Genomic DNA, 22,635 nt, shown 5'->3' on the forward strand with positions numbered 1-22,635 from the left:
AACAATTGTACCTATATACATTTTCTATAATCAATCTATACTTTTGAAGCGATAAGCCTGAATAGTAAAATATGCGGCATCAAGTCTATCATTCAAGACTCGATTTTATTCTATTTGAGTTTTTTTCTCGTTTGAATAATAAATGACAATGTTAAAAGTCTTCAAATGATATACAACGCAGAGATATACTCGTAGTTGGAGGACTGATTTTTTTTAAATTTAAATCCACCCCATAGCGTTCACGTTACAATTGTAGACAGAATCTCAAATATTATCACTTTAAAATATCGAACGAATGCGGAAAAATGTTCTGGTCAGAAAAATGCTCAGAACTGCAATCATCTCGACATTTCAAAACCAATATTATTCGGCCACAGTCAATAAACCGTCTATTACGCAATTTGATGACTGGAATCAACTGTAACGATTGTTATAACACAATTAGCTTATACACACGGTATGCCAATACGTGTATTAGCTGATTAGGCTCTACGCTCTCCTCTACCATAGGGCCTATGGTAAATATTAAATATATGTATGAAACGGCACTCGGTCACGACAACCATATATTATAGCTGAACTCCGTATTCTTCCGATGTATAAAACGATATCCGTAAGTTATATTTATGCAATAAACCTAATTAATTATCTAAACCAATCTAAATTTATTCATAATATTAAGATCTTTCTCTTTAATGCTTCCGAGCTAACGGCTGAATGTATTAAAAAGAAAAAGAAAACCTTCCCTGAATATCCTATTTTTAACTGGTCACCCTCGACCACGTTACACACCACTATATAGGCTGGAGTAGACCGTTCAGGGCAAACGTGTCATTAAAATGGTAGTAATTTACCACCGCGGTGTGGACCTGCAGCGCGGGAACGTATACTATAAGAGGAGATCTGAACGAGGCGCGACCAAGAAAAAAAAAAAAAAGCAAAAAAGAATTGGAACATTTTATTATTCAAAACACATGTATATGAAATTTATAAAATAATCTCACATTATCGAATAAGTCTAAAAAATAAAATAATATTTATAATAGTATAATATATTGTACACACAAGCATACACGCGCGACAAAAACGATCATGATTCACAAAAATAATATAACAATGTATACGCATAAAATATACATATTACAAAAATATATTATATAATATGATGTCGAATTTTCTTTTTAATTAATCTGTTTGAATGGTAAATATATATATATATATGTTTTTTTTTTTTTTTTTTTTTAATAAGGAAATTAAACGTGATACGCAGTAGTAATGTGGTATATAATAAACCTGTAAACAGAAATTAAAAAAAAAAGTAATAAAATAAAATCAAAACAAACCACCGAAGCGGCGTCGAGTGTCAAACGTCCGCCCAGACCACTGCTCTTCTGGATCTATCCACGCTGGCCACGTTGTTGGTGAACTGATGCCAAGACACGGCCGTCACTGGTGAACTGAAAAACGGAATTGCACGTGAACCATTTATGCGTGATTTTAATATTTTATAAAAACGGGTATACAACTTTATAACGATCGCTACGAACCGACCCTGAAGGAATACCTACTGAAAGAAAGAAGTAGATGCGGTTTGAAGAGGGAGAGAAATATCTGCAACAGAGTGGTGGTGTGGGGGGAGGGGAACGGGACTAGTGTGGAGAAAAATCGTTTCGGGTCAAAGTTTTCAAGGGTCAATTTATAGGATATAGCGTTCATAAGTAGTATATACACTATATATAAATATATAAACAGACGGCGGGGACAGGGACGGGCATATATTTGATATGTTCAACCGGAAGAAGGATGAGTGGGAAAGGAACGATCGGAGTACTAAACTTTTTATGTGCCAAATTCGTCGCTTACGAACACCGCTGCCTACGCATCCACGAACGGTGCGAGTTAAACGATTTCGAACTTGGACAAGGGCTAGATGAGAATGCCGCTGCAAGACCGCTGTGCGAATACATACCGTGCAGCAACCTGTTGGTTTCGGATTTTTCAAACGATTTTTCAAAACAATGCGTCACCCGTCTCAGCCTCAGTTCACGGGGGCGGTATTCCTTTCGCCCAAAAATGACCTTCCTCTTTTTGCCCACGTCCTCTTTTCGATCTAAAATGAAAAAACAGTTTCCTCTTTTCGCCCAAAAATAATTGTATTCTTTTCGCCCATGGTTTCACGTTTTACATTTTGGAAACCACTGTCTCAAAATTAATAATTTTTAAAAAAATCATATAATAATCAAATAAAAAAATAGAAAAAATATATAATTATTAATAATAATTTAATAAGTGTTAAAAATAAGTATTTGAAATAGTGTTATCGATGTAAAATAACTAATAAGTAATTTGATCAGGTTACTACTTAAATAAATAGTTTGTTTTGTTGTTGTAAAATAATACAAATATTCATATTAATTATGACTTTTAAGTAATTATGTTATAACGTTTATTAAAGTGTTTTAAACTATATATTTCGATAGAAGAGTCGGCACCTTTATACACTTTTCTCGACTGACTATATTAATAACAATCAAAAACGTGATTTTATCGAATATCAAATAAGATTTTTTAAAAATTATTAATTTTGAGAAAGTGGTTTCCAAAATGTAAAACGTAAAACTATGGGCGAAAAGAATACAATTATTTTTGGGCAAAAAGAGGAAACTGTTTTTTCATTTTTGGTCGAAATGAGGACGTGGGTAAAAAGAGGAAGGTCATTTTTGGGCAAAAAGAGTTCCGCCCGTTCACGGTGATATTAACGCGCGCGTTTAAGGTCACAGCGCAGGTAAATATTTATGCGTGGATGGAGGGAGACAGGTAGTCAAAATAATAAATGCAAACCGACGTGCCCCGCAGGCGACAATAGGACCCTGGGTCAACATGTGACATCGGACAGATGCAATATTATAAAATATTTTTTCGCAAGTATACATTATTTCTACGTTTTCAGACGTCCACCCGCCGCCCTTACTGTATATACATTATAATTTATTTCATACAAAAAAAAAAAAAAAACCCTACGCCGTTCGAAATTTATAAATATGTTATACTGTATTACAAATCCATCTATAATATTATCGAACTTGTACTCGAGTACACATCTAAACCGTAGACCGATATGATATATTATTTCTATTACCGTCGTGGTTTGATGTACCTATAACGATACTTCGACAGTGAAAATATGAGAACTCATAAGCGAGAACTACATTATTTCATACATAATTTTGTAAATATAACTTAAATTGTAAAAAAAAATTAAAAATAGAATTACATTAAGCGATAGTTGGCGATCGAATCGGAAAAAAAATTTTTAAAAAACAAAAAATACGACATACCTGTGTTCGTTCCTCAACACCACGAGCGGTTTCCCAGGGTTCGACACGTTCCAAATAAATACCGAACCGTCAGAGGACCCGACAGCCACGTGATCGTATTCCAAGTTGAATACCGCTCTCGTCCAGTCGCAGCCCACTTTGAACCCGTCAGCACTGTTTGAACACACGCGCAAGCCGGACACATGAGTACAAGAAATGCATAATCATTATTTATTGCAGTGAAAAATGTCCGAAACGGAATAGCGTAACGTCGAAAGAACGTGTTTCGTTTTAAACGAAATACCAGCTTATCTTTTAGCAATAATATTTTTGCGTATTTAATACTAATAAAGTTATTCCTTAAACATGAGCGCACCTATCAGTAATTTTATCCCCCCCCTCCAAAATTTGGAGCCACGCTCAATGTAATAAGTAGATAAGCTACTGTCTTTTAAAATTGATCTAGGTTCTCAGTCCCCCGATTGCATGCTGTCTCATTGGAATACTAGATAATACTGAATACCGCGATATCCGTTTAAGACAAGCAGTTATACTCGGGATCTGTTTGGAAACGTTTTGCGACGTGTTCAAGTAATACGTCGTCACACATAATACACGTACAGAGTGTAGGAGAACATTTTTCCAAAATTTAAAGAGAGATTAGTTAACTAAATCAAGCTTATGCGTCAGAGGTTCCTGTGAGGCACGACTCTTTTGGGAGGCGCAAGGCAAATATTTATACTGTATAGTACACCATTATATATTTATTTTAAGATCGACAATAATTATTATACTTAAATAATAAAAAATGTTGATTCGTTTATTTATGGGAGACGTGATTCATAATTTTTTTTGTTTCGGGGATGCGTGACCCTAAAAAGTTTGGGAATCGTTATTATGTATAATAATCATTTACCTTATAATTAATTGCAAAACTAAACATTAGTGGCCTCCCCAAACCCACTCGATAGCGTCTAAAAATCTTAAAACCATGCATGCCATGTCTACAAAATAAACGATTTCGATAAGGAAAGGGGTTAGTTAGTTTTGAAATAAATTCAAAATTTTTAGACTGTCAGTGCACTTTAAAAGTATTTTATTTGCGAAATTAAAAAAAAAAAAATCGGTTCCACTTATTACCACGTCAAGATAGACCAAAGTTTGATCAAATAATTTTTTATCACCTTAGTAGATAAGAGTTCATTTTATGTATTTTATTTCGATTATACTGGACATACTACGTTGTTAACACGAATTAATAATTATATACGGATACGTTATGGAATTTCGTAAAGCTGTGGGAGAACGATTTACCGTAGGGAGTAAACCATATTCAGTTTACTGTTACGAGAAAATAATTTTCGAGACCTAATACGAGATATGAAATTATTTCGTAATACAATGTATACGATTATGATTATATGTTAGACGTAGAACATGAGTGAATATATCAATAAGTGTATACCGATCAATTTTCAACAAATGGTTGATTGTGTAATTAATTAATAAATAATAATGAAAATCATTAAACGAATTAATAGGATATTAAAAAAAAAAAAAAAAAAAAAAATTGAATTATATTTGTAGAATCGATATTGTAAATCCGAATATTGCAATGTTAATTAAATCAAATAAAAATCCCCAAAGTCGTAAATCGGAGATTTCTTCGTACTTCGAGTTGATTCTTCGGTGGTCCGTATAATATGTATATGTTGTGTCTGTGCGAGTTTTACGATCGAAAATATTTAAATAAAAACGATATCAAACCTATAAGTGATAAAATTCGTTATTATAATATCCTTTTATAGGCTATACGTATTAACATCGATATATATGTATATGTAAGTTACTACGCGCTGCCGACAACGTAATCTATCGTTAAAATATAATTTGTATTATTATTTTGTTTTAGTTGACCCGAAAAAAGTTAATGAATATAATATAATAATATAATAAAACGTTGTACATTAAATTGAATAACCGAATACCATAAGAATGCATAATTATTGGTGTATATACGAATTAAGTACCTATAGTTTTTTTTTTTTACTATACACGTACGACGGAAATATCACAGAAAGTTAAATACTACATTAAAGTGTATTCGTTTTTAAATCAATTTTTATAATTAAGTAACATAATAATATGGTGTTAGAGATAAATACAGAGTTATAAATCAAACAGTATACTCCATAAGATTTAATAATTTGAATCTTATTAGGATTTATGTCTTAATAACGGTTTTTACTTTTTTTTTTTATAAACGATCGCGTAAAAAACACGAACTTGTCAGAAGAATATAGCATGTCGGTTGATCGTCTCTAATAACTAGATATTAACGGAACCAATCGTATACGTTGGAGAAAAAAAGTTAAAAAGAATAGGATCAATTTCGTGAAGTAAAAACAACGATGCATATGTTATTATACCTAAACTGCGATGCTAGTGTATACACTTTTTGGTTTCGTTTTTTTTCGACGAAAAATTCCAAGAAAACAACAAAGAATATTTAGTCATTAAATAAAACCTCTGTATAGTATTAAGTACATTGACATTTTTCCTCTGTGATTAAAAAGAAAACTTTTTGAATTTCCTTCATTGAATTATATACACATGTACGCATTAATTATTACGGATATTTGTTCAGCATTTTTGTAAAAGAGATTGGAAAATAAAAAAACGTCCAAGTCGTAATGTGGAAAACTAACAGATATTAAAAGAGTATGTGAAAAAAAGTGTATAAATAAAAAGCGCATTAGAATTACATACTTTAAACCGCGTAATCGGTATACTATTTGAAGTTGCAAAACATAAAAATATCTAAACAGGAAGCGTAATAATAATAGTATAATAATAAACTTGTTCCCTGGAAGTATTAGCACTCGTACGGGGGCGTCAGGAGGCACTTAGCATCCTTAAGTCATAAATTAGCTTCCACCGGTTCATTTTGAGCTACAAACACTGTTTTAAGGTTATTTCTGATATTATTTATTTAATTATTATTTATAAATTTATTTAATAAATTAAAAATTTCTGCGTTTATGAGAATAAGTGTATTTCAGTTTGCACTGGTAAAACTATACAATGCATTGGTAATCATGTCGAAATAGTACAAACATATACGACGAGATGAGTACCTAATGATGAATAATAATTATTTTCACGCCGTTAACACTGAGGAGATTCCCGTTAATAGGTTCCTCGTGTTAAACTCTTAGAAAATAATCGCGATTCGATTTTACGTTGTAATTTGCAGTTTTATTTCGAAATCAAAATATTTTATGTCAAGTGGTAAGGGACGAAATTCCTGTGAAATGTTATCCTGGGATAAATGGTTTTCTCACGTTACAGACCAAATGTGCGCCTATGCGTGGAATTAAGTGCACTTCGGCGACGCGTCGTCAACGTCTTGCGTGCCCGGCACAAGTCTAGGATACGGTGATTTTATCACGACCGTTGTTTTCTCGCGTACGTATAATCATAATTTAGAACACCGATCTCCCGGGCAAATGGATATTGTAATGCATATTAATGATACGTATGTGTCGGTGTGTACGTTATATTATGTGTGTGCACGGGAATCAAATAAAATGTATGACTTGCTCGAATGTGTTGAATATCTTGTTCGTCCTGAGATCGATCAGCCGCAGGGTGTCGTCCCGGACACAGCTCAGCAGGTAATTGCAATCTGAAACACAAACGTAAATCGATATTACAATTATTCCGAGGCAGCACATTGCATTACGCCGTATTCGACGTTAAACAAATAATAATAATCGTTGTAATGATACGGATCCGTACTGCCATAACAATACAGTTGTTCACATTATAATACGTATATCATTGTTGCGCGTCGCGGTCCATTGCTCAAGTCGACCCACACACGTCTTGATCGATGACGGTGTTTGTACAACACGCTAACGTCGGATCAGATCCACAATAACGCGTGTGTACGTTACACACATACGATTGAAATTATAATATTACAATCGATTTTAAAAGACACGTTGCACCGGCGGTGGCGTTTTCGATCATAACATGATCCGTGCGCCGGATAATAATATAAAACTATTATAATTTCAATTGAAAAAATACCGACGAATCGACCGCGTTGCATACAGCGGTCTAGTACTTTGAGACTGGTATTGTTATAATAATGTTCCGACTCGAAACTATATAACTACTGAAACATCACGCGATGAAAACATGTCGGGTCGTGGGTTCACGCGGGGCAGACACAAAAAGAGCATAATATATTTTTGTTTTTCCACCCGGAATACCGTCGCTTGGAACAAAAACATAAGAAAACATTAGGTGCCCGTACACGAGAGGATTTTAAAACGGATTTCGTCTGCGGCGGATAAAATCCTCTTAAAAGTCCTACCGTGTGTGCTGTTCGACGAATTCAATTTGTTGCAAATGAAAATCCGGCGGATTTAGTCCTGCGGATCAAGTATCTCGCTTCTCCGCTAACTAGAAAGACCCGGTCCGCCGGACTTCAATAAGAAATTATTATTTATTATTAGATGTCCATACACGAGAGGATTTTAAGACGGATTTGGTCTGTGATGGACTAAATCTTTTAAAAAGTCCAACCGTGTATAGTGTTCTAAGGATTGAATCCTGGAAAAATGAAAATCTGGCAGATTTAGTCCGACGGATTAAATCTCTCGCTTCTCCACTAATTAAATAGATCGGGTCCGGCGGATATCGATAAGAAATTTTCATTTATTGATAATAATTTTTCTTTTATCCTTATCATTGATACAATATCATCTGTTTACTTATCAAAGGTTAGTTAAAGAATTTTTTTTAAATTTATTAATTTGTAAATCTCAGTGTTTTCGATGGAATTTTCTTTTTTTAAATAATAATTCTTTACATTTCGTTCAACTCTTTTAATAATGGCATATGACCAAACAAGTCCATTCTAGTGAGCCAGTTTTTTACTCACTTAACCTTCATTTTTCTCTTCGAGGTATAATGGTACACGATCATCAATCCTGCAGCAGCTATCAATTTTTTTTTCTCGAAGGCATATTATTATTATTATGTTTATTCATATTATTAAACATTAATTATATATTTAGAATGTATGAGTATAAAATAACATTTACTTATCACAAATTAATAACATAACAATAATAACTGATAAGACAACTTTATTCCAAACTAGCGGATTTAGTCCGCTGGTGGATTCGATCCGCGAAATATAGCGAATTTTTATTTTCACGTCAGTGGACACAACTTAGGATCTAGTCCGACGAACCAAATTCATTGAGGACCTAATCATGTGTGCAAATTCAGGATGTTAACAACTATGCGACTGTAGTTTTAAGATCTCATATGTGACTACGGAAAGTGACTTCTATACGTTATCGCATAAATAACGTGTAACAAATTTAATTCAAAATTACGTCTCTGAAAAATCTTAGAAGGAAGTGTACGCGATTGACTTTTGTGAAAGTATATGGAATTAATATTGCGATTATCATATTTATGCACTCGCATAGATATCATAGGGTACTTCAAATTAATAATAAAATATATTATATTATTTAAAAATAGAATAATATAATATATATTATGTATATTATTATACTACATCGCAAGTATGTCGGATATTCATTAAAAAATCTAGTAAAAATTCTATAGATCCCCTTCAAGATGTATATAATTGCATAATCAAACAAGTAAATTCTCAAACTAATTTTATCATTCTCATTTATCCTATTCTTAAAAATGAACTGCCGTACAACAAAATATCAAATGAATCAATAATAGAAATTTTATATAAATTAGTTATTTTAGAAAAATTCATTGCAAGTTCTAAAAACGTAAAAGATAAATATTTAATTTTACATAATGATGAAATAATCAGAATTAATAAAATAATAAAATATTTTAATGGTGAAATAAAAATTAAAGTAATTAAACTAAATTATTCATCTTTTTTTGATAATCCAACATCTTCAGTTATAATAAAAATGTTCAATGTTATCAATCCAATCCCTGAACCTCATCCTCAACTAATTAACTTCCCGATAGGTTAAGCGTAGGTAATAGAATGTTAGGGATATTACGTTCAAATCTCACTATGAGTAAAACACCATCTAAACCTATCATCTATATTTTTTGTTTTTTTTTTCCGGACATTCATATTACAAACGACTGTAAATAAAAGTTGCAATGTGATGTAACATAGACTGTCTGTAACTTCTCATTTTAGAACATTAAGCATCCCAGAGATATCTCTGGGAGGCCCCTGAGTAGTTAAATAAACTTCTCATAGCACAATGGTAGCACTATATTACTTCGCTAAGATTGAATATTGCACGTAAGAAGTGATTTCACATGTAAAGTATTTTTGTGAACATCGCATTTAGTAACACTTCCTGTTTCTGAACATTAAGCGTTCCTAGATATTCTCTGAGATGTCCATGCGCAAAAAACATAACAGTCGCACATCTTGATGTGATTACTATGTTACATCGTCGGAATTAGATTTTGCACACAAGGAATGATTTAATCCGTCAGACCAGATCCGTTATAAAATCCGTTCGTGTGTGCGCGGCCTATTATCATACTATATCATTTGGTTAATTTTCGCTCAATACACGTAATAACGGCATATGACCAAACAAGTCCCTTTTAGCGAGCCAGTTTTTGGCCCAATTACATCTCATTTTCCTATTTGTAATATAATGTAACCGACCATCAATCCGACACCGCCTATTAACTTTTCTTTTGTCAAAGGCAAATTATTATTTTTATTAATAGTGAACACAACTGAGTACCTAGTCCGATGGACTAAATCCTCCGAGGGCCTGAGAACCTAATCCGTCGGACTAAGTCCAGATTTAAACTGTGATGGACACTTCGATTGATACAACAATATTAGCAACACAAGAATTAAGGTTTAATTTCTAATCTTTCTATTCTGTCTTTTTTAAGAAAAATAATAACGAAAGTTATTATTTATTAGAAATTCATCTGTGTGCTGCTCGTATTTTGAATGACGGCTATTTAAGTTCAGGCAACGCAATAATATTTAGGTAATATCAAAGGCACAACTAGGGTTTTATGTTTGAAAGGAAAATTTTTTTAATATTTTCTGTAATGACTGTTACTTACATTAATATTTGTATTTCTTTTTTGTATCTATGCCTACGATTTGGGGGATAGATAAATATTTGCGGTGGCTAGACAAATATTAAGGACTCTAAGCCCCCTCTAGCCCTCATATAATTGCCCCTACGGGCAATATTTTATTCAGACCCCTCAATATAGTTGTATCTATTAACTATTTAAATAGTACAATATGAACCGTCAAAATATTAATCACTCGTACTGCTGGGAAGCACGCAGGTTTTGTGTTCGGTGGTAAAGGCGTGAAATACGGAATGACATTTGAACGAAACAATACGAAACGGCCGCATCGGCTTTTATAAGGTTGCGCGTGTCTAGCATCGGAATACTGCAGCAACGTGTGTGCACGTGATATCTGATCCGATCGGTTTTTTTGTAGAATTCGTACTCGTGCGCGTTTCTATAACTGTTCATTTATTATACAAGATGTCTGTTGCAGTCGAATGTCCGGGATTATTAAAAACGAATATTATAAAAAAATAAAAACGATAAACTTAACACCGTGTGCATTAAATAGTCACCTAGTTTTATGTGATCGCAGAAGTTCAAGATAATATCCGTGCACCCCTACCGAACGGCAGATCTAATGACGTTGACGATGCAACTGCTGAAACTCGCTCTAAGGGCTCACGCTAGGTAGTCATCGCTTATTACTGCTGCTTTGATGCGATTTTGTAAACGGTTCGGTTTATCGACCGGAAGATGACCCGACATGTAGCTGGTCAGCCCGTACGGGATAAAAAATCGTGTGTGAACAACGTATTATGGAGCGTTTTCGGCACTGCCGGATGCATCGGTAATCTTAGATCTGTGAACATGACCCGGTTTTCACAGACAACAAGGGAGACTCCGTTTACGAAGAATCTTCGTAAAATATCCGTTAAAATACAGCAAGACTAGACCAGCTATCGACGGTAGGAAACTTCTCGAGACGCAGACTTTGTTCTGCAGACACTCTGTATTCGTCGAGTGAGTACTTTATGCGCGCGTTATAAATTATTTAATCACATTATAGCAATAATAATACTATAATGCAAGCGCAAGGTATAATTAGACAATCGAGACGATGGCACATTGTGCCGTATACATTTTCGTGTAGACGGTATCTATATATTTTCATCGGACCGGTTTTTACTGGAAAAAAAAAACCAAAAAAAAATATCGTTTTGGATCGGTAGAACAACAAAAACCTATGCTCGTAAATGTGTGTCGGCTGAAACCGCAGAATTTCTAGCTTGCGTGTACATATGCGATTCGACGACCGTTCGATCTACATGGGTGATGTGCACGCACAATTCTCTCTCTCTCTCACACACACTCTCTATCTATCTGTTTTTCCTTAACTACATAGCACTATAAGTACACTCCAGACCGCAATGCAGACCGAATGACCGAATAAGACTTGTTTAGTTTCGACTACGATAGAGATCATCACATCGTAGTAAACCGAGAGATGGAGGTCGTCAAAACTAGTTATTTTTTACACGCGCGAACGCACAACTCGGCATAGTCGACGCATGAACGTACAGCACTTGCATGTATGTTTCGGGTGAACCAAATTTTGAGGTTTTCAGTACGTGTATGTTTATTGTAAATTTGAGTTAGTGTTCGGGTCGTCATCGATACGACGAAACTAACCAACAATGCTCGAGAAACGTCTTTTTTACGAGAAAATATTACAACACAAAATCGACAATGTTTTTGAATTACCACAACACCAATGCGTGCTCCTAAGTACGACCACTTGGTTTTACGCATTTTCCCGACGACCGTGTGTATTGATATACGCCCCAAGAGTTGCAGCAGCAGCACACCGAATTTTAAATTGTTTACCCGAAACAGCCCTCCCATTTTTCGGGGCCGAATATCCATAGAGAAGTGTACAAATCTGTATTTTCAAGTACATTTAAATACTAAACACAACGTCATATTACACGTACATTTTTAACGATAACGTGTTGCTCGAAATCAAACAAAACGCAATGCAATACAAATTTACATAATATAATTAAAGATATGGGTGATTTAAATTCAATTAGCACGTAGTTACGCAAATCTACAATATAATTATGCCGCGCATAGAAGAAGATTGTTCGAAGAAAACCAATTGCGAATAATAACGCGGATGCGATTTGTAATTAACCACGGTACACGTATATACTACAATCCGTACATATACTATACAAAACACGCACACGCGAGCGTACGAATGCTAATATTACTCTTGTTCTACAGCGCGTATTCCGTGAATGGTAATTAAAGAGTACATTAAGAACGCTTTCCGCGTCGGGTTTGCTGTCGGCGGAAAACAATAAAAACAATCCGAACAAAAAATCAAGGGGGAAAAAAATCTCACCCTCTTAATTATGACCGGTTAACTATCATTAATTAAACATTCATCCGTGGACGCAAGTGAATGCTCTGCGGTTTATAGCATTTCACTGACTGTACACAACGTGCATCACTCCGTCGAGCACATTCACGTTGCGCATTATGTGCCCACGTAAATGTTTTAACGCGAAGATACTTTTTCCACTCCTGTAAAAATATTATTTTACCGCACACGAGTGTTGAACACATGCGCCGATTATTATCGGCAAGAAATCGGAAAAGGAAATAAACGATTACGGTTACCTGAACACATTGGAACAATGTAAACACGCGTGCAACATATCTGTTTTTTCCGTAGAAAGTATTTCGATATCTTTTGTTCGCGCGCGCGCAGGATAAGGACCGACTGACTGCACAATGCATCGGGATATCGCACGACGGCCGCGTACGTACACATATCCATAATATGTATAATGATGCATTATATTAATAATTCACGGACACGTCCAGAATGCGTATGGGGTACGTATAGCGTGCACTTCCGTGTTCCAATCGTATTAATCGACACTTGTTGAGTACCTCTCGATCGGATAAGAATCGCAAACTCGGCGAAATAATTAATAATAATAATAACCACTTCGTCCATTGTACGCTATAATGATGTTTCTACGCGCACGGGTACATTTGCGATTGGCCAATGGAACTAATAATGTAACTTGGAAAAAATTCTGCGGAAGGAGTATTTTTTATAACCGGAAACTTAAGAAATGTAAACATAAAGGAGCCTGCACTCAACGAATTACAGAATCGAACAAGCATTTTGGATAGTTTAAGTGAAAATAAATTTCCCCGTTAAAGCCACCATCGGTTATTCTCAGGACACTTTAAAATATTTATATAACAGAATACGTAGGTACCAATAACTATAATATGAATTTGGTATGCGAACTGTGGTAGACACACACTGCTCCTATACGATCACCTTAATTAAACCATCAGTATTACCGCAGGTTGAAAACTTTAAATAATCGTTAATTTAATTTTTCTTCCGAGTTAAAACATTTCAGTGAAAACATGCAGAAGAAGGAGTTGGATAAAAAATATCTTTGGCTTTTCAATAAATTACCCGAGGGGAGGGATATTTCCATTTTTTATTTTCCCGGTGTAAGGGTTGAGACGATTAGTAAGCGTATGATTATGTATGTTTGAGATCATATTCCGTGTGTGCTCCAGTATATGTATTAAATGTACCTGCACGTGTCTCGTAAAGACATTGAGCGCACATCATGCATAATATAAAACGTTGAAAGACGCTGTAAAAATAAAAAATAAAAATAAATAAAGCTCGTTTTCGAATTGTATATACGAGACTTTTCCTACGACACGCGCACGTTATCGCGATACGTACGGTTTATTCAAATGGTAAAAATAATAAGTACTTGAATTGTTTTACTGTACCGTAATAAGAGTATGCGTATACGCAATGTAAAATTATACGAGGAGTATAAAACACATAATGCAACTCACGCGCGTGTGCATACCAACGCGTTATATAGTACCCATAACGTATATACAGTCCATATTATTATTAAACTTGTATTTTTAATTTTTTATATGCCATTAGACGGCAGAAAATATATAATGATAACAAAAAATCGCATGTGTTTGTAGCCTCATGATCCGTAATACTTTTAACGCCGACTACCACAGTTGACCCAAAGCGAGCACGCCCATTTCCATAGACGCTATAAGGAAACGGATGAGCATTTCCTGTACACGGATGATGCACGAAGAGAACGCAGGGCAGCTGACGCCAGAAATAGGTTCGGAACGCCTAACGGGGCAGGACTATGGTCATAATACAAGGGGAACTGTTACTTTTGTTGAAGCCCTTTTGTCAAAAACAAATTTTATTTTTATGTTCACATTTAACATACTAAGCTGTAATAAATATAATAATATAGTAAATGTGTATAGTTTAATCACAATTAATTGATAAAACGGTACTTTACATTCGTAAGCCAACGATTATAAGACACATTGCGGTACCTTTCAACTCGCGACCTGGGGTTATAGCACCCGTCAGCCCCCTCACGATCCAGCCCTGTAGACCACCACTGTAAGGTTAAAGCGATTTGATAATATTAATCGGTGAGTGAAGGTAACGCGAAAATAACAATTGCAATGACATAATTTAAAGTAGCATCTTCGGTTCAACACGGAAACGTAGTCGCACGTCGATTTCAACATACGAATCGCAAAGGTTTATTTCAACGATGTACCAATAATCACCGTTACCCGCTATCTTTCCGGGCGCATATCGTTAACGGTAAGACACCCGTAAGTTTCTTTACCATCGCATTTTTCCCCGGGGGCTCTCCTCCTTCACACGCATGTTGTGCACATGCTCGCGAATCGTACACCAAGCATTTCGGACGCGACCGATTCAACACGTACGTGTTTCCATATGCATTTTAGTTTTACATACCACGAAACGCTAAAAGGTTTAACCATCGGCGTTGCGTACACGCATGAATATATCATAAAAATATACGCTAAGGTGACGGTGGACGTTTTAACGAGACGGCGTTCTCGTACACGTATTTATTATTCATGGTTTTCACGGCCTAACGAGAGTCCCGTCGCTTGCAGTCGTGCACGCGCGCACACACGCCCACACACACACACACGTATTCCAATGGAACGGATACGAGCGTGTGTGTGTGTGTGTGTGTGTTCAATAAGTAGTTCACTGGGACAAAACGAGTGTGTTATAATAAAGCGGACACGCGGTGTCGCGTCGCCGTCGAATAAATGTAATTAACGCGTGAGGTGGATTTCAGAAATCCGAACGGCGTTTTTCCCGCCGCGAATCGTGCGTGCGAGCAGGCACCCGGACGGCGATAAAACGGCGGTCGGATAAACGAGTTTTTGCGCGAAAAAAGAAAAAAACACACGTACGATAAACGGACGAAGGGTACGACGGTTGAAAAAAATTCCAAATTTACGGTATAATAAGAGGTATTATTATATTCATCATATTAATAATTTACTATCAGATGAAAAAATTTGCTTTCGGGTTTTTTTCTTTCGGCGAGGTGGTCGCCCATGGTGTTCAAAAAATGTAATAAACGATTGTTTTGCATCGGTATGTACTCGTACGTTACACGTATTTAATGTAACGTCGGCGAAGATAACTCGTCGGCCGATACTTCACCTGGCGGCTACGTGGTGTAGCCACGGTGCAATAAATCACAACTCGATTTCGATCAACGTTCGGATTTATTATTATCGTTGTAGCTAATATTTTAACATTTTATAATGTTACCGATCGTGGGAGGGGCGTGCGCAACGGTAAACTACGTATACGCACCGTTCGCTAGCAATGTTGTTTATTCCGCGCGAAAAGAAGAAAAAAAAAAAGAAAAGAGTAAAACAAAACGCTCAGGTCCGATAAACTGTAGCAGCGGTGCACCGAAACAAAATGTTGATGCAAGTTTTTCATGTCAGTTTTATTTACACACGCATGCGTGTGGGTTCATTCATAATCTGCAGTTATTCATCCGGATCAGTGGATCGTACTCGCGTGCAATTATACAAGACTTTGCCGCCGAGACTCGGTACGGTTTTAAAGTATTATACAGGGTATTAAACAGACATGTCAGCCCTGTCTCCGATGTCATTATCGTCGGGAGGGGCGAAGTGCTGGAGACAAGTAGAATAACTGCATTCTAAACACGCGACACCGAATACGTCTAAATTTAAAAACGATTCAGTTCACTTGGTTATAACGACTTAATATTAAATCACCTGGTGCAGAAGTGACGCTAGAGATGAAAAATTGTTTTTAAAAAACTAAATCGAAAAAAATGTGACGTACCAAAATATCATGCGCGATCGCGGCGTGGTGGGGTTGCTCATGCTCTTCCGAAATATTAGAAAAAATGTATTAAAAAAATTACCGAACGTACAAATTTAATAGTTATTTCAAAGTTTTCTCTGAAGACTTGTGTATATATTACATAATAAGCATGCAATTTATCAACATAAAATTTCAAAAAATGTTCGACCCCTCCCCTTCCGAAATGTTTTCCTGCATTCATCCCTGCAAAATATTAATATTATATTACCACATATTAATGCATTTCGAGGCGTCTAAAAGCGTAAGAACGCGTGTTTATCACGCGTCGCAGCAGCATAACAGCATCGGGCTGTGGTACCAAAACATCTACGTGCAGGCATATCATTATCCTATCAAAACGTATAATATGGTAGTCCGAAACACGCGGGCTAGTATTTTAAACGGATCGATACGAGCGCATGGTTTAAATATTTATTATTATAACTGCAGTATGATCTTCTGCAATGAGAAAACTGTGTAAAACATACCGGTAGACTCTTTCACCGCGATATTATGTTCTACTGCAGTGCTGTTAAATTTATATTATTATGCGCGCGTACGCACGCATAATATATAATAAGCATACATGCGTAAAAACAATAATAACATATTAAAATTGAAGTCATTAATCGGGCGACGGTTGTTTTTAAAATACAATAATAATAAATAAAACTAACTGAAATCACGATTTTCTCTACGGATCCGGTAAGACGGGTTTCGTTCGCTTTTCCGCACCTACATACCTATATTATATAGAATATTTATTCACTAGAATAATAATTTGCACAAAGCGAATCCCGCCTACTAATATACTTCGATTATACGCGCGTACACACACACACACACACACACATATATATAAAATACAAGCTCGCGCGCGAGGATAAAATAATATAAATAGACGCCTTAATCATTGCTTATATATGCCTATATATGTATATAAATGTATATCGAGGTCATTCACGAGGTAAACACTGCAACGAAAAGACGGTGATAAATTACTGTTAAGGTATATACGGATGCGCGCGAAAGGACTAAGGATTAGCAGATATATTAAGTTTGCTTGAGTGTATGTGTTTGTACAGCGACGTTAAATCCACTCGTAACTTGTAACGGCGACGGACTTTCAGTGTATTTTATGTACGCCTATTTATTATGGTGTGGTGATTCGGACATTGAGAATCGTACATATAACAGTTCTTATATGTATTTTTATATATATATATATATATATAGCGCATAAACGAGCATAATGATAAATAATCGTAAGAAAAATATCTCGATTATTAAGAAAAAAAATAAATAAAAAATAAAACCAAAGAGTATCTACACTGCATGCAGACAGATCGATGCGTGTATATTTCTAGTGAACACAGTGACTTAGAAATGTCGACTTCAAATAGTGATCTAGTTATCGTTGGATCAGTACGAGTAGATGTGGACTAAGCTATAAGTAACTGTATTTAAGTCGTCGCTATCATTAAGGATACAATTGAAAATGTTGTAAATGTTTTCCGCCTATCGCATTCGCATCATTTTTAACGCCATATAGAGAACGTGTTAGGGCTAGACTAAACGGCGACTGGTACGGTCTCGCGATTGGACATCGTGTACGGGCGTACGGCGGTCGACTGTAAACACGATTCGCCAAGGTAAAAGGACGGGAACGACGAACCGTAGGATGATGTTTGTTCGTCCCGGGGGCAAGCTTGAAAAACTCGTCGTCACTCTACATCAGTGTTTGCTGCTTCTAGAGTAAGAAATCCTTAACAAGCGACGGGTCTTCGCAAATGGGTTCGATCAAAGGTTCGCTGGACGCGTCGATTTCTATCTAGGGAACGGACGCCGAAGCGAGCAAATAATAATTGCTCGCGGTACAAAGACTCATAGAAACACGGTCGTATTGTTGAACACGCTCACGGCCGTCACGGTAACATTCTCGACGTCGCAAATAACCCGCAGCCAAAAGACCCTATACATGTCGAAAACAAATAAAATAATAATTCCGGGTGACTGCGATGCGCAGTTATTGCGCCGTGTTCGCGAAGATCGCGCGCTTCTATACGTTACATGTTTCGGGCGGATGGCGACGGTACAACGCGATTTGTGATACGCGAACGTTCGCGAATCGCTTAATACGCAAAACGCGCACGGGTAAACACGTTTATTCCAAACCGACTCGTTAATTAAAGTTTATGTAAACGCCTGTGCGAATACCGAAAAAATAAAACGTCACTTCCTCTCTAACCAATTATGAACCGTTGGTATACGGGTATTGATACATTTAAATAATTGATCAATTACATCCAAGAGCTTATTTCTACAGGTTACATGCGCGGATAATTCGCTTGTGCATCTGCTGCTACAACCCATAAAACGTGTATCATACACCTTGCATAATAAGCCAATTGTTTTTCACTAATAATAGGATCCGTTTAATGTACAGTTATTATCTGTGTAATATTGTATACACAATAATGAAATTAACAGTTCTATTTCATGCACTAAAGTATACATATATTATGTAGAAAATAATCTGTTTTCGTCTCGCGAGACGCTGGGGAACACCAAAAGTTTGACAGTTATTACGTTTTATGGATATTATTCATCTCACTAGGTACAAGAAATATATTTTTTACTTTAATTTTATCTCTATCTAAAAATTATAGTAACGACGGAAAAAAAATTGTTTTACGTGTGTAATATTTTGTATTTTTTGTTCAATTAATAATTTTTCGTTTAGTTTAGTAGAAAACGTATTAAAAGTAATGAATAAATACAAATAAATATATGGCACAAATATTATGTTTCAACAATATAAAAATTAAAAAGGTTAACTCACTAATGACACAAATTTGTAACTGCGTTTAATTGGATATAGGTAATGTGGTACTATGGTAAAACATAAAATAGATCATTGAATATTATTCAGGATCCTCGGAGTCACCGCCGAATGCTCTCAACTTGAAAAAAAGCAATGATTTTTTCTTAAAACGTCTACAACTATGAAATACCATATTATAAGCTCGAGGTTTATCGAAAGATTTATTTTCTGTTCAACGTTTCTTTTGAATTTTCGCCTCAATTACCTCAAATAATAAAAATAATATAAATTATATTGCTATTGGCGAACAATGACTCTTTCCCATACCCATGATAACTTTTGAATTATCTCATTGTCAATATAATATATTATGTTTAAACTAGCATATTAGTATGTTTTGATTTTAAATAATTATAATTATATTTTAAAACTGGATAAATTCGTTGTTGCATATTTTATAAAGTAAATGAATAAGCTTCGCTTAAACAATTTTAATTACACTTTTTTTTTAACATAGTAAATTATCTAACTATATGAATCAGAAGTGAATAAAATCGTAGTATGATTTCATCATGCCTCATAAAATGTGTTGTAATTAAAAAAAAAAATTATACAAATTAAAATCTATATTTTTTTTAATTATACAACAACCAACAACAATAATAATAAAATAATATTTATAAAGAGATGACATCATGAAGTACGTTTTTGAATGAATAACATGAAAAAGTTGCGAGGGTATGATGCGAGAATCTTAAGTTTTTGAATATTTATCGAGAATCCAACTTTTCGATCAGCAAGCTTGTCATAATTGAAAAGGTTAATCTTTAAAGAAGTTCATGTTTATGAAGGTATCCTTTTTTCTTTAGTGGTTATCGATTTACGTTTATTCCTTGTAGCCCCATCAAAATGGAAAGATAGGAAAGGGATGCTTGCAAATATCGTCCATTTATGCGAAATACCTTGACACGGTTTTGTGAAAAGTGCACCCAAAAGTAAAACGTTTTAGTCAAGAAGTGAAATCTTACCTCTTCGTTCGATTTTAACAACTCATTTGGTTTTTACTGCAAGTCAAATAGTTTACGTCTCCATAACCAAAGAGAAAAAAAATAATTATGTGGACAGTTATCATCAGCGACGCGAGAAGAAAAAAATTATTTCTACCAAAGGAAGTAGCTGGGGTGCATTTCATTCCCCGACTTTCAAAGTTGCATTCCTCGGGAGGGAGTAGAGCACAAATGACGGGATTGAAAACACTAACCAAGCACAATCGAATGACATAATTTTCTTTGGTTTTGAATTTCCAAAGAGGGGGCAGGGACATGGAGCTCCAATTTCCATGGCTCCTTAAGGCATAAGAGTAGTTCGTAATGATTCCCTTATTAATTCTCCGTAATACGGATGATGAGAACGAGGACACATCGGAGCACAAAAATATTATCGTGTTATGATAACGCGTAATTACGGTGTGATGATTATTACGCGATGAACAATGTACGTTATACCTACATGTATATTTTACAAATTGTTTCATACCTGAATAATGAACCATGCGAAGTAAATCCAGCGCGATGTCTTTTCGTTCGTGTCCGGTCGGATATAATATACATTTATTCATTTATTTTTTTTTTTTCAAGTTTACGGACACAGTTTTTCCTAACAAGAACATAACCGTTCGCTTTCCGTATACTACTCGCGCACAGCGCGTCGCTGCACCGAAGGGAAACGGTCGAACATTAAGCGCATCTTATATGTATACACACGGGTGGACGGTACACGGCGCACGTTTCCCTCGAAAAAAAAATATATACGTAAAAAAAAAAACAAAAACCTAACGAAATATATTACGCGTGCGTTTTGCCTCTTCATCTGCTACGTAAACATCGCGTATTTTCGAGTGTTCCGATTCCGTCGCAATACGGTTATCTCGTTAATCCTTACACTATTATCATTACTTTTACTGTTACGATTATCTGACCGGCTCGATCGAACCCACTCGATTCCCGCGCGTATTGTCACCGCATGTGCGCGCGTAAACATACTCACCGCGCGGCGAGTGCAGTTTTTGACGTGCACGGGGAACACAACGCATGAATATGCCCTACGTTAATTGACGTGTACACCACTGCTGCACGGTTGCAGTTCTTTGTGCGCGCGTATATCAATTCCGTGCCACCATCGGCGGTCAACAGAGTCAACGCGCCTTATCAGATCGATGTACTACGCGGGCGTGCGAGTGGTTGCTAAACATCATAACTGAGCCATTGTAACAGTACATGCGCGCGAAACCGTGTTCTTGTCCGTGTGTTCTTGTGCATGACCCAGGACCGCTTCCCCCCCCCCCCCCCCCGGGAAATATGCGATTACAATACACGTGCATACGAATTAGCGTTTATTTTCATCTCTCTCACCAGAAGTCATTCGCTATTTCTCCGTTTCTCTCTCCGATCACTTCAGATATCCGCGGAGGACTGCAGCAGCACCGTTTCGGACTAGATCCGGTACAAAATAATTGGTACACTGTTTATCGGCGCACGGTAACGCCACGCCGTTGCGATAGTCGGCGCCGGGCAGCGGTTACCCGTGTCCGACGTCGAACTTCAACTCCTGTTGCTGTTTAATAACAATAATAACGATAACAGTAATACGCGATTACGACATCGATCACCGCCGTATAATTGGGTGTTCGTAAACCGTCTGCACGGATCTCTATAGTACGAGTGTTCCCCATTTGCACATGCAGAAGACAATTTTAGATAAAAATAATACGCGAAATATATTCGTCTCTCCCGTCGTACAACCCAACTCTAGCGCGTTAATACACGGTGATAACAGGAGCGGATCTAGGGGGGTTCGGGTTAGCTGACCCACAGTTAATATTTGTTGACAAAACTGGCCTCTTGAAGAGTACTTACAATTTTTATAAAAGTATTCGCGCGCACATTTAAACTCGACCTTTACTGTCATTGCAGCAGTAGTGATAATCAGTGCTCGAAGTGAGGGGGATACGGAGGGATGGCATCCCTCTACTTTTGTGTATTTACAGTTTTCATCCCTTTACTTGTTTTGTCTAGAATAATCCATTTCTCCTAAGACTTGTATTTTAAAATGAT

The 22,635-nt window shown here is 36.0% G+C and overlaps 1 protein-coding gene across 1 annotated transcript in view; it reads right to left on the minus strand.

The window, feature by feature from the left end:
- Positions 1-1,212: 1,212 nt before the first annotated feature.
- LOC112687576 (autophagy-related protein 16-1) overlaps positions 1,213-22,635 on the minus strand; it is a 179,411-nt gene continuing 157,988 nt past the window's right edge. Inside the window, exons 10-12 of the mRNA XM_025560328.1 lie at positions 6,921-7,005; positions 3,339-3,491; positions 1,213-1,457 (exon numbers count right to left, since the gene is read on the minus strand). Coding sequence (XP_025416113.1) covers positions 1,364-1,457; positions 3,339-3,491; positions 6,921-7,005 — 332 coding nt within the window. The 3' untranslated portion in view covers positions 1,213-1,363. The remainder of the gene's footprint in view (positions 1,458-3,338; positions 3,492-6,920; positions 7,006-22,635) is intronic.

This window comes from Sipha flava, unplaced genomic scaffold (assembly GCF_003268045.1).
Source record: "Sipha flava isolate LNK unplaced genomic scaffold, YSA_version1 35a_pilon_pilon, whole genome shotgun sequence".
Taxonomy (NCBI): domain Eukaryota; kingdom Metazoa; phylum Arthropoda; class Insecta; order Hemiptera; family Aphididae; genus Sipha; species Sipha flava.